At 41.4% G+C, this 12,029-nt stretch overlaps 1 protein-coding gene across 1 annotated transcript in view; it reads left to right on the top strand.

Annotated features, from left to right (window-relative positions):
- Positions 1 to 12,029, top strand: part of snx2 (sorting nexin 2) — a 65,944-nt gene that overhangs the window by 20,720 nt on the left and 33,195 nt on the right. The window contains exons 6-8 of the mRNA XM_070862555.1: positions 1,230 to 1,371; positions 3,785 to 3,863; positions 10,171 to 10,246. Of these exons, the coding sequence (XP_070718656.1) occupies positions 1,230 to 1,371; positions 3,785 to 3,863; positions 10,171 to 10,246 (297 nt within the window). The remainder of the gene's footprint in view (positions 1 to 1,229; positions 1,372 to 3,784; positions 3,864 to 10,170; positions 10,247 to 12,029) is intronic.

Below are 12,029 nucleotides of genomic sequence, written 5' to 3'. Positions count from 1 at the left end.
TTCAATTGACAGTTGGTCACAGGTCTTGTGTACCATTGTCTGATAAATTGATTCAATTTAAAGTAATTGCAGGAGTAACAAACCTGGGTCAGTGGCTTTAATTGACTGCTGGTCACTGCAGGCCAGGTGATCAGTGTTGGATCCATGTGGCTTTGCACATGAGATCTGGGTGTAATGTGGTGATCACTCCCAAACTGGTGCAATTTGTAGAAACTCGTCATTCTGACTTGGCATGTGGCCAGTTTTGGTTTGCAAGGACTACTTTGGGCAAATGAACCTTTGAACCAACGTAAAAGATAGCGGATACAGCAGCGTAAAGTAGTTATGGGTGCAACTAGCGCTTAATTCCCTGATCTTTAGTGCTATTTCATTTGATGCTGATATCTGGATGGAAACCATTTGGAAACTAGAGGCCACAGACTTTATACCAATATAATTTTTAGACTTTAAATGGGAATTAGTATTTAATGGTTCTCTTTCCCACCATGAGCCTTTTCACTTTTAGACTATAATGGTACCTTGATGGCGGTATGCTTCCAAAATGGAAATTGAGTTATTAGATCTCAAAATTAAGGTTTTATTCAAAGGCATAGGAATTTAATCAAATGCAGTAGAAATAAATATTGGGCTACAATGAGTGCTTCTCATTTACAGCTTAATCATGGGGAAATTCAAGCAGATAATGGAGGTTTTAATTTGAGGGTAGGGAGCGTGGAGTAAGCTGTACCAAACTCTCGGATCTTAGTACAGTATTTGTTTGCATCTCCTTGCATTATGCTGTGTTTCCTTCAACATTCTACTGTTAAATGGATGCTGATTTGTTGCATGTTGTACACTATTACTATTGAGGGAACTTGGTTTGCCTCACTTTTGTGTATGTTCTAATGTGCTTTTTTTAAAAAGTAAATATTAGTTCAGATGCTAACTTGCAGTTTGCACAAGGCTGGACTAAGAATTTAAATTTCATTGGCCTGAGTTACCAGTGCTACTAATTTCAGGTGGGGAAAAATAATCTAAAGATACTTTTTGCATGTTTGAACTAGCTGAATTCAAATTTAGACATTAAAATGACAAACTTGCTTTGTATATAAAATCTAGCATTGACTTTTCAAGTCTCTCATTACACACACTAACTACATTTTCAATTGAAGCTTAAAAGGGGAGTATGCACCAAAACTGTTGCATGTAAGATGGAGTAATTCTGGATATATTTTTCTTCCATTATATAGACTGCTTTATCCATGTTCAACAGCAAAGAATTTACAGTCAAAAGGAGATTTAGTGACTTTCTGGGTCTGCATAGCAAATTAACTGCAAAGTATATGCATGTGGGCTACATAGTCCCTCCTGCACCAGAAAAAAGCCTTGTAGGTAAGAATCATTCATTATGGTAAATTGCAATTAATCTCGTCATCTAAGTGGCATTGTTTCCCTGTGGCAACTTTTCACCCTTTGTAATCTCCTTTCTCAGACCAGTATTCTACAGCCTCCTCTAATTTAGGCTACAGTATATAGTTTGGCAAAGCTGATGCTGTTTCTCCATTTTAGGATAATTGCACAATCTGCCATATTGTCTGAGTGGTTTCCTAGCAGAGGTGTGGTCAAACCTTTTTTTGACAAACAATGTTACTATTTCCTCATCTGCAGAGGTGATGACTTAGTACCTCCCATTTTTGACGACTTTTTCTCCATCCTCTGCTTTGTGCACTATAAACTTGCTGAGAATCTGAGGGATGGGGAGCAAGAACTTGATCTAAATAATGGAAGCTATTTGCAGGGCCCCACAAGAAGGGGGAAAGTAGGCTTAAATTCTGTATACATCACAAGGAATCTACCAACAACCAGGTTGGAAGGGCTGTTGAGGTTGGCTGCCTGCTACACTTTGTTTTAAATAAAAGGTCTGCCTACACCTTAAGCCTTGCTGGAAATGGTTACCACCAGTGTTTTTGGATAAATCATATATTTAGATTTTCTAAAGTTGTCCACCTATGTTTACATGCTGTGAAAAACTGATTCACTTTGACAGCACATATTTCTGTAAGCTTGATCTCCATTTATTTTAGACTGCTGATTGGTACGTACACAAGAACAGAAGGAGTAGGCCATTTAGCCCCTTGAGCCTGCTCTGCCATTTAATAAGATCGTCATGGCTGATCTGATCATGGACTTGGCTCCACTTCCCTGCCTGTTCCCCATAACCCTTTATCCCCTTATTGCTCAAATCTGTCTCTACCTTAAATATATTCAATGACCCAGCCTCCACAGCTCTCTGGGGCAGAGAATTCCATAAGAGAAGAAATTCCTCCATTTCTGTTTTAAATGGGCAGCCCCTTATTCTGAGAATATGTCCCCTAGTTTTAGTTTCCCCTAGGAGTTGAAATATCCTCTCTGCATCCACCTTTTTGAGCCCCCATTATCTAAGTTTCAATAAGATCACACCTCAATCTGAACTCCAATGTGTATAGGCCCAACCTATCTTAAGTCAACCCCCTCATCTCCAGAATCAACCTAATGAACCATCTCTGAACAGCCTCCAATGCAAGTATATCCTTCCTTTAAAAATAGACCAAAACTGTATGCAGGTGTGGCCTCACCAATACCCTGTACAGTTGCAGTAGGACTTTACTGCATTTATACTCTTTTCCCCCCCCCCCCCCCCCCCCCCAACCTTGCAATAAAGACCAACATGCCATTTGCCTTCCTGATCACTTGCTGTACCAGCACTGATCCCTGCGGCAGCACACACAAGGTCCCTTTGCCAGGTCGGCCTTTGAGTATTTCTTAAGACCAGATGCAAGGATGGGATTGGAGGGGCTGAAGCTCTTTATCTAGTGGTTGGTAATCTATATTTGGGAATTTTTAGACTCTACTATTGCTTTGGGAGAATATACATAGAAAGGTAATGCTTTAAGGTTTTTTATGACTTGAGTGGTTTAAAATTTGAACTGATCTTGCCTTTCTGTATAAATTTCTCCTCTCCAACTAAGCTTGTGTTTCAAGCTGCACGGAAGGTCTCTCGCCTTAATTCCAACTCCAAGAATCTTTCCTCCCTTTTTGGGAGTGGGAGAGGCTGGTGAGAAGTTGGGAAATGTTCAGCTATGTAGGTTCATAGCCTACTGGATTAGAGTTCAGATTATCTCTGCCATTTAAATATGAAATGGATGAGGGTTTATTCACTTGGCATTTTAGTAACTTATGAAAATTGGCTTCTGGTCAGAGTTGTAGAATATTCCAGGAGGCCCATTGTGCCAATGTCAGTTCTTTGACAGTTATCCAATTAGTCCCACTACCCTGCTCTTTCCCCATAGCCCTGTAGTTTTTTTCTCAGTATTTACCCAATTCCCTTTTTGAAAGTTAGCATCTTCCATCTTCAGGCAGTACATTCCAGATCATCACAACCCACTAAAATACATTTTTGGTCATCTCTCTTCTTTGCTAATTACCTTTAAATTTGTGTCCTTTGGTTACTGACCATCAAAAATAATGAGCAGCAAATCAAAGATCTAGAAATCTGTGGTTGTCATTGGCAAGTTCTTGTGTACATATTGGCCTGTAGAATAGTTCTGCCTTTGTTTTAACCCGGCTGGGAAATTACCAGAAAGCTTACAAACTTTGATGCAGGCAGCAACTCCTTAATTGCTATCCCAAAATGCTGGTAAAATTGAAGTGTTGTATTCCTGCACTTGACTGGACTGTGGAGTTTCAGCTGTTTAAACACTGGACATACCTGTTTTTAGTGCTTCAATTATGTAATTGGAATAATGCTCCTTCTTTCATTCTAAAGGCATGACCAAAGTCAAAGTTGGAAAAGAAGATCCATCATCAGCTGATTTTGTTGAAAAAAGGAGAGCATCCTTGGAGAGGTAAATTGTTATGGAACATAATGTAAAATACTTCAGGTGTGTGATCAAAAAGGAACTTGAAATCTCCAGGAGCCATGTTATATATTCAGCCTGTTGAGCCCATGCTGACCCTCCAAGAGCATGTAAGCTAGTCTCACCGCCCCCCTTCTCTGTAGACCTGCAATTATTTTACTTCAGGTAGTTATCCTATTCCCTTTTGATAGCCACGATTGAATCTGCCTCCCCCCCCCCCCCCCCCCTCCCCCCACCATTTCAAGCAGTGCAATCCAGATCCTAACCATTCGCTGCATAACATTTTTTTTTTCCTCCTGTTGCTTTTGGTGGTTCTTCCAATTGCCTTGAATCTGTGTCCTCTGGTTCTCAACCCTTTTGCCAATGGGAACAGTTTCTCTCTATCTACTGTCTCGACCCTCATGATTTTGAATGCCGCCATCAAATCTCCCCTCAACTTTCTCTGCTCTCCTGAGAGCAATCAGCTTTTCTAGTCCTATGTAACTCAAGACACACCCCTGGAATAATTCTCGTAAATCTTTTCTGCACCCTCTCTAAGGCCTTCACATTCTCCCTAATGTGCGGTGCCCAGAATTGGACACACTACTCCAGTTGGGACAGAACCAGTGTTTATAACGTCCTTGCTTTTATACTCTGCTTTTATTTATGAAGTCCAGGATCCCGTATGCTTTTTAAAAACTGCTTTCTCAATCTGCCCTACCACCTTCAATGATTTGTGCACAAACATCCCCTGGTCTCTGTTCATGCACCCCCTTTAGGATTGTACCTGTTAGTTTATATTGCACCTCTCCATTCTTCCTACCAAAATTTATCACGTCACACTTTTTGTTAAATTTAATCTGCATGTCTGCCCATTCCACCTTGAAGTCGATTGCTATCCTCCTCACTGTTCACTATACTTCCAAGTTTTGTCATCTGCAACTTTTGAAATTGTACCCTGTACACCCAAGTCATTAATATATATCCAGAAAAAGTGATCCTAGAACCCCACTGTACCATCCTCCAGTCTGAAAAACAACCATTCACCACTACTTTTTGTTTCCTGTCACTCAGCCAATTTCATATCCATGTTGCCACTGTCCCTTTTATTCGATCAACTTCAACTTTACAGGCAAGTCTATTATGTGGTACTTTATCAAATGCCTTTTAGAAGTCCATGTGCACCACATCAGCCTCATTGCCCTTGTCAACCCTATGTTACCTCATCAAAAAACTCAACCAAGTTAGTTAAACATCATTTGTCTTTAACACATCTGTGCTGGTTTTCCTTAATTAATCCACACTTGTCAGTGACAATTTTGTCCCGGATGATTTCTAAAAGCTTCCCCACTACCGAGGTTAAGCTGGCTTGTAGTTGCTGAGTTTATCCTTTCACCCTTTTTTGAACAAGGGTATAACATTTTCAATTCTCCAGTGTCCTGGCACCACTCCTGCATCCAAGGAGGATTGGATGATTATGGCCGATACCGCTGCAATTTCCATCTTTACTTCTCTCAGCATCGTAGGATGCATCTCATCTTAGCTACTTTAAGAACAGCCAGCCTTTCTAGTACCTCTATCAATTTTTATCCCATCCAGTATCTCGACTACCTCTTTCACTAATTTTGGCAGCATCATCTTCCTTGGTAAAGACAGCTGCAAAGTGCTCATTTAGTACCTCCGCCTTCATATTTTGGTCCCTAATCTGCCCCACTTAATTACCACTGTACTATTATGTCTATAGAAGACTGATTCCCTTTTTATGTTGGCTGACAATTTATTTTTGTATCCCCCCAATTTCCTTTTTCAATTCCCCTCCGAACCTTCTATATTCAGCCTGCTTCTCACGTAATCTCAACTTGATATGTCATATGTTCCCTTTTTTCTCTTTCTCTTGCTTTTCCCCCCCCCCCCCCCCCCGCTTGAGGGAGCTGTGACTTTGGTTGCGCTTCCTTTCCCCCTCGTATGTTGACTGTACCCGAACCCATCTCCTTTTAAAGGCAGTCCATTTGTACCACAAAGTTGTTGGGGCCAGTTCATTAGATATATTCAAATGGGAGTTGGATGTGGCCCTCATGGCTAAAGGGATCAAGGAGTATGGAGAGAAATCTGGAATGGGGTACTGAAATGCATGATATTGAATGGTGGTGCAGGCTCGAAGGACCTACTCCTGTACCTATTTTCTATGTTTCTACAGTTTTGCCTGCCAATCCTTGATTTCAATTTACCTAGGCCAGATCTGTTCTGAACCCATTGAAATTGGCTTTCCTCCAATTTCCAATGTTTCAGGTTCTGGTGAAGGGTCATCGACCTGAAACGTTAACTCTGTTGTTCTCTCTACAGATGCTGCTTGACCCACTGAGATTTCCAGCATTTTCTTTTTTTTTAAATTAAAAGCAGGTTGTTGACCTTTTTTAATTGGCTAATTCGAATTTCAGGAAAGCTTATTTGAATTGAAAAGTGCTTTGCCTGGGTGGCATATTTTTGGGCAGCTGAGAAATTTCCTAGAGTTGAAGGGGCTTTGTTACAATTTACCTTTTTTCCTTTTTTGATCTTTAGCCATCCATCTAATAACCAACATTGGTATATAGCCCAGTGTTCATCTCTGCTGACATATCCCTGCCCACAAAAATATGCACAAACCCAGGGGAAGCAAATGAGGAAAGCCTTGCAGAAGCAAATGTGACTCCTCTGGATGAAATCTGGGCTTTGCCATACCAAAAGCTCATAATAGGCAGCCCCTCGAACAAGGATGACTTGCTTCCACATGAGTTCAGATATTTCAATGAAGGACCTGATGTTCCAGTCCTGAACTCCAGTTGAGGGGGTGGAAGATGCCTGTGTGTGAATTTTAACGTGTGGTGACCGCTGCACATCAGCCACCGCACGGGCTTGACAGAGCTAGGCCTTTATCCAGTGGCAAGGATTAACCAGGACGACTGGAGACGTGCTCTAATGCATGGACCTAGTGCACGCACATGTGGGCAGGTTCGTGCTGCCCCTGGGCTCTCTGCTCTTTTGCAAAAGCTAAACCCTCCCCCACTACAAAAAAAATTTGAATTGAACATAAAGTTTGTCCTGATTTTAATAGTCTCCTGATCCCTTGTTTCCCATATCTTTTATGGATATAAAGTCAAATGACCTTGGGATTATTAACTTTTGATACTTATATTGGTGACTTTATGGTATCAAAGCTATCTACTAAATTAAAATGGAATTGCTATTATAGCAAGTCTGTTTTGTTTAGTTGAAAGCTAGAACTCTATTTTGAGCTCTAAGTAGGTAGTCATTTCAGCTCATCAATTTCAAAATGCCATTAATTCTGTTCCTTGGGCAACTTCTCAAGTGTGACTAAAATGGGACGGATTTGTTTTCTGAAACCAACTTGAAATTGGCAAACACTTCAGTCTTCAATCTAGGTCCATTATCTAGGTTTCTCATTAATTGAGATCAGAAAAGGGTCTCCTAATGTGATTTTTTTTTTTCTCTATATTCCCATCCAGGCAACTTGAAGTGTTGGACTGTTCAAACCTTGGATGGACTTTTTAATCTTTAAACATTAAGAGCTTTGGTGCAGAGTTGTTTTTCATGAAAGGGGAAACTGAGCATGAAGTAACTTTAGCAGTGTGATCTCCATTTTTAGATCAGAGGAGATGGTAAGGCCAAGATTAGATGACAGACTATGTAGAGCAGTAAAAGGTGGTTGCTGTTGGTTGAATCTGCCAGAGACATTATATTGTATTGTTGGCACAAAATAAAAATCATGGAAGCCATTTGAAAGGAAACTATTGAGTCAGTCATTAACTGAGTATGATCTATCCTGCCAATGTCTTTGGAAATGTCCACGGTGATGCCCAGTGAATCACCATGATGGACAGAGTGGAGGTACATGAAGATTGCCAATGGAACAGGCATGCTGGAAGAAGTTGGCATTTTAATGTTCAATTCTTATTCAGCCCCCAATTGCATGTTAGTTTCCCAACACCTTTTTGCCGTTTAGTTAGTATTGAAGTATTTTAAAAGACCTAGTGTTTTTAAAGTGACCTAGCCAGTTTAGCAATCCATATAGCATGATCTGTCACAAGATATGTTGTCCTAGAACAGGACCAATTTTTGAATGGTGTCTTGCCCAGTGGAAGTACATACATCAAAATCTGGAGCAGTGCGTCCATGACTTTGCAAAATGCTCACCCAGCTGCCACAGTCCCATGCTTGTATTTGGAAAATGGCATGGATTTGTTATGAGCAAGTCATGGTTGACTTTTTTAAATCTTGAAGATTTAAAGGGAATGAACATTGGTTGTCATTTCAGAGAGTTTATGGTGCCACAGGATTTTTTGTTCAAAAATGAAGGCAAATTACATTCATGTAGCTTTATAGATTGAGGAGCAAAAGTAAATTGATGTTTTTCATGCAAGTAGTGTAATTTTAAGGTGGATGCACTTCAGTGCAGCCAAATATGAAAAGTACATTTTGGGAGAGAACTATGAAAGGTGTATCTTAAACAGGAAGTCTTCAATCTAGGTACAGATACAGATGGGAGTGCAAGAAGAGGCTATTTAAAAAGGTTATGGATTTTATATTTGGAGTCATAGATTGTGAATTTATATAGGCATTAGTTTGAGTACAAGGCATTGATAAGGCCACCAGTATTAGGGTGCCCTAAACAGTGCATATTATAGGAAGAATTACCACCATAGAAAGGTTGAAGATTTATTTGTGATGCTAAATGAGGAGTCATAGTTGTGAAGAAAATCTTGAAAATTTGGGTTTCTCTTCCACTGGAAGGTTGAAGAGGAAATCCAACATTTTTGTTTATAATGGGCTCAATTTTGGCCAGGAATTGCTCCGTTTTCTTTGGTGTAACTAGGTTTTTCTGGCGTAACTTAAAAATCCCCATTTTCCCCAATCAATTCGCACCAGTGTAACTGAGTTACGATTTTTAAAGTTTTTTCCTCAAAAGGGCGTGTTACCAGCCACCGATGCCAGTTCTGCCCATTTAAGCAACTTTGGCCAGCTAATAGTTACTCCAAATCTATGTAGGCCAGCGTATGTGGCCACTTCAGAAAACCCTTGAGTTAAAGAAATATGCGCAGGTAGGTACATCGCAGGCCATTTGGCCTGGGATAGGGGTGGGAAGCAGAGGACCTGCCTGCACCTAAACCACCAAACCTTGCAAACAGAAAGTAATAAGAATTCAATAAGAAATAAATTGAAGTAAGTCCTACATTTATCTTCAAACTCTGCCTGGGAAAGCAGCTGGTGCAGGAGGCCACTCGGCCAGGGCCAAGTGGGCAGGAGAACTCTGCTCCTGCCTGCCCCTAGCTCTGGCCAAGTGGCCTCCCGGTGTGATCTCTTAGACATAGCACTGGGAGGCCACTCTGCCTGGGCTAGGGGTGGGGCGACAAGCACCGGGAGGCCACTCTGCCTAGGCTAGGGGTGGGAGCGAGTACAACTGGCCAGCATCCGGGCCCACAGAGCGGCTGCAGCAAGAAAACTGAGGCTGGGGGCGAGGAGCTACTGTGCATGTGCAGACATTGCCAGTGGACTCCACTGCGCATGTGCAGACGTCCTGGCAGTGTGTTCAGTGCAGAACGCTGGCTCCACCCCTGACTCGACTGGCCACGCTGCGCAATTACAGGGAAGAGGCTGGACAGCGGTCAAAGTGGCAAGAAAATTTTTCGCCGCACTTCAGAACGGAGAAAAGCACCGCAATTCCTGTAAGTGCGCTGAAAAACTGGCTGGGCCAAAATTGCGGCCATAGTGTTTGAGGGTAAAAAGTGTTTATACAAGTTGCTAATGAGGGCTTTTGGATTATCATTAGAAGAATGCAGAAAGACTTTAGAATTTTTCCCCCAAGTGGCTATTGAGGCAAGAACTTGAGCTAGTGAAAACCTATTCAATTAATGGTCAAGAGTTGTTACAATATCAAAAATGCATAAATAGCCAAATAATTAATCTATGGTTAATGTGGTTGAGCTGCAAAACTTTGTAGTCTGAGAATTGCCTGGTATTATCCTGACATGACTTGCTTTGATGTATGATATTTTGTGAATCTTGATGCACAGAATAAAAATTATATTTCAGAGGAATCTGACATTTCTTTGCCCTTTTTTTAAGTCTGTCGACTCACCAAAAGGTCAGTCATTAATTGTCGACATCAGATGGAAGACTACGGAAGACTGACTCTTGTGTTTTGTTTTATTTCATGCAATGCAAGAAATTGACATTTGAAATGCAGAAGCTATCTTAAGTTGTAGTTAACATCCACACCACAGATGAGAAATTTATACGAATATAATTTTTTAAATCGCAGGTATCTGCAGCGGACAATAAAGCATCCAACCTTGTTGCAAGATCCTGACTTGCGGCAGTTTTTAGAAAGTAATGAGGTGAGTGTAATGCCATTTCAGAATGCTTAATTCAGAAATGGCATTTTGTCTTGATGAAAATATTTGATCGTGAGGGTTTTCCTCTAATGCAGTGGGTAAATGCAATACAAGGTATGGTATTATGTCATGGAGCATAAATGCCCTAGATATGATCTCTGACTTGTTGAGATAGATGAAGTCGAGGGTGGGGAAGAGGGTTGGTAACTTCGTCAGGGTTCTTGCTACTTTTTATGACTATTGCTGGAAAGTATTGTAAAAATATAATGACCAATAGCCCTGCCAAGGGCATAAGAATTAGGAGCAGGCCATATGGCCCCTTGAGCTTGCCCTGCCATTCAATAAGATCATGGCTGGTCTTTGATCTCAACTCCACTTTGCTGCCCTATCCCCATGTCCCTTGAATCATCTGAAGTCCAAAAATCTATCACTCTGCCTTGAATATACTCAATGACGGAGCATCCACAGCCCTTTGGGACAGTGAATTCTAAAGATTCACAACCCTCAGTGAAGAAATTCCTTCTCGTATCAGTCTTAAAAGGCAGACCCATTGGGCCCAAATTTCCCCAAGAGTTGCTCCTATTTTTTTTTTTAAAGAGCACCTAGATTTTTTTTTGGAGTATCTTAAAAATTGCATTTCTCCCTATTTAATTTGCTTTTAGTTTTATTTCAAAAGGGGGTGTTACCAGCCACTTATGTCTATTTTGGTCCATTTAAGCAAGTTTAGCCAACAAAGTTACTCCAAACTAACTTAGGCCAGTGTGTGTGGCCACTTTTGTACGCCCAGAAAAATTTTGCGGAGACTTAAGAAATCAGCGCAGGTAGCGGGGAGAGGGGGGAGGGGGGAGAGAGACCTTGCAAAGCACTAAACACCTTCACAAGAACATAAAAAAACAATCAATAAATAAGTCCTACCTCGCCAACTGCAACACGCAGCGGCAAGCCCTTTGGTCAGGGCTAGGGGTGGGATCCACACAAGAAGCACGGGCATCTAAAAATCACTTTGCAGGCTTTACCTTTAACATTGGCAATTGGCCATTTTTAAAAAAAATGAGCCATTGCGCATGCCCACACACCAACGCATGTGCGCAATGCTGCCAGCACTCAAACAAGCTGGGCTCTAGCCCGCCCCCCCTGCCAGCTGTGTTAACCCAACATTGCCTTAGCTCCGCCAAGGGCCTGCATCGTTCCAGCTGCGGGGAGAATACCACGGTAACGTTTAGGCGCTGTTTTTGTTCTTCAGCGCACCTCACGGAAGTATGCTGTTCTAAGCGTGGGGGCAAACTTGGGGCCCATAATCCTGAGACACTGCCCCCTAGTTCTAGACTTTAGCCAAGGGAAACAATCTCTCAGCATTTATCCCCCTCAGAATCTTGTTTCAATGAGATCACCTCTATCTTCTAAACTCGAGTATAGGATCAATATCTCCTCATAGGACCACCCCCTCATCCCAGGAATCAATCTAGTGAACCTTCGTTGCACCGCCTCTAAGGCAAGTGTATCCTTACTTTAGATAAGGAGGCCAACACTACATGGTATTCCAGGTGTGGTCTCACCAAAGCCTTGTACAATTGTAGTAAGACTTCCTTGCTCTTGTACTCCAACCCCCTTACAATAAACATGTCATTTACTGCCTTAATTGCTTGCTGTACCTGCATGTTAACTGTTTCCTTTACTCGGACACTTAAATCTCTCTGAACACGAACATTTTAAGTTTCTTGCCATTTTAAAAACTATTGGTTTTCTATTCTTCCTACCAAAGTGAATAACCTCATTTCCCCACATT

Source organism: Pristiophorus japonicus, chromosome 1 (assembly GCF_044704955.1).
Source record: "Pristiophorus japonicus isolate sPriJap1 chromosome 1, sPriJap1.hap1, whole genome shotgun sequence".
Lineage (NCBI taxonomy): Eukaryota > Metazoa > Chordata > Chondrichthyes > Pristiophoridae > Pristiophorus > Pristiophorus japonicus.
The sequence above is the reverse complement of the archived record's forward strand: the minus strand, read 5'-3'. Positions and strand labels throughout refer to the sequence as shown.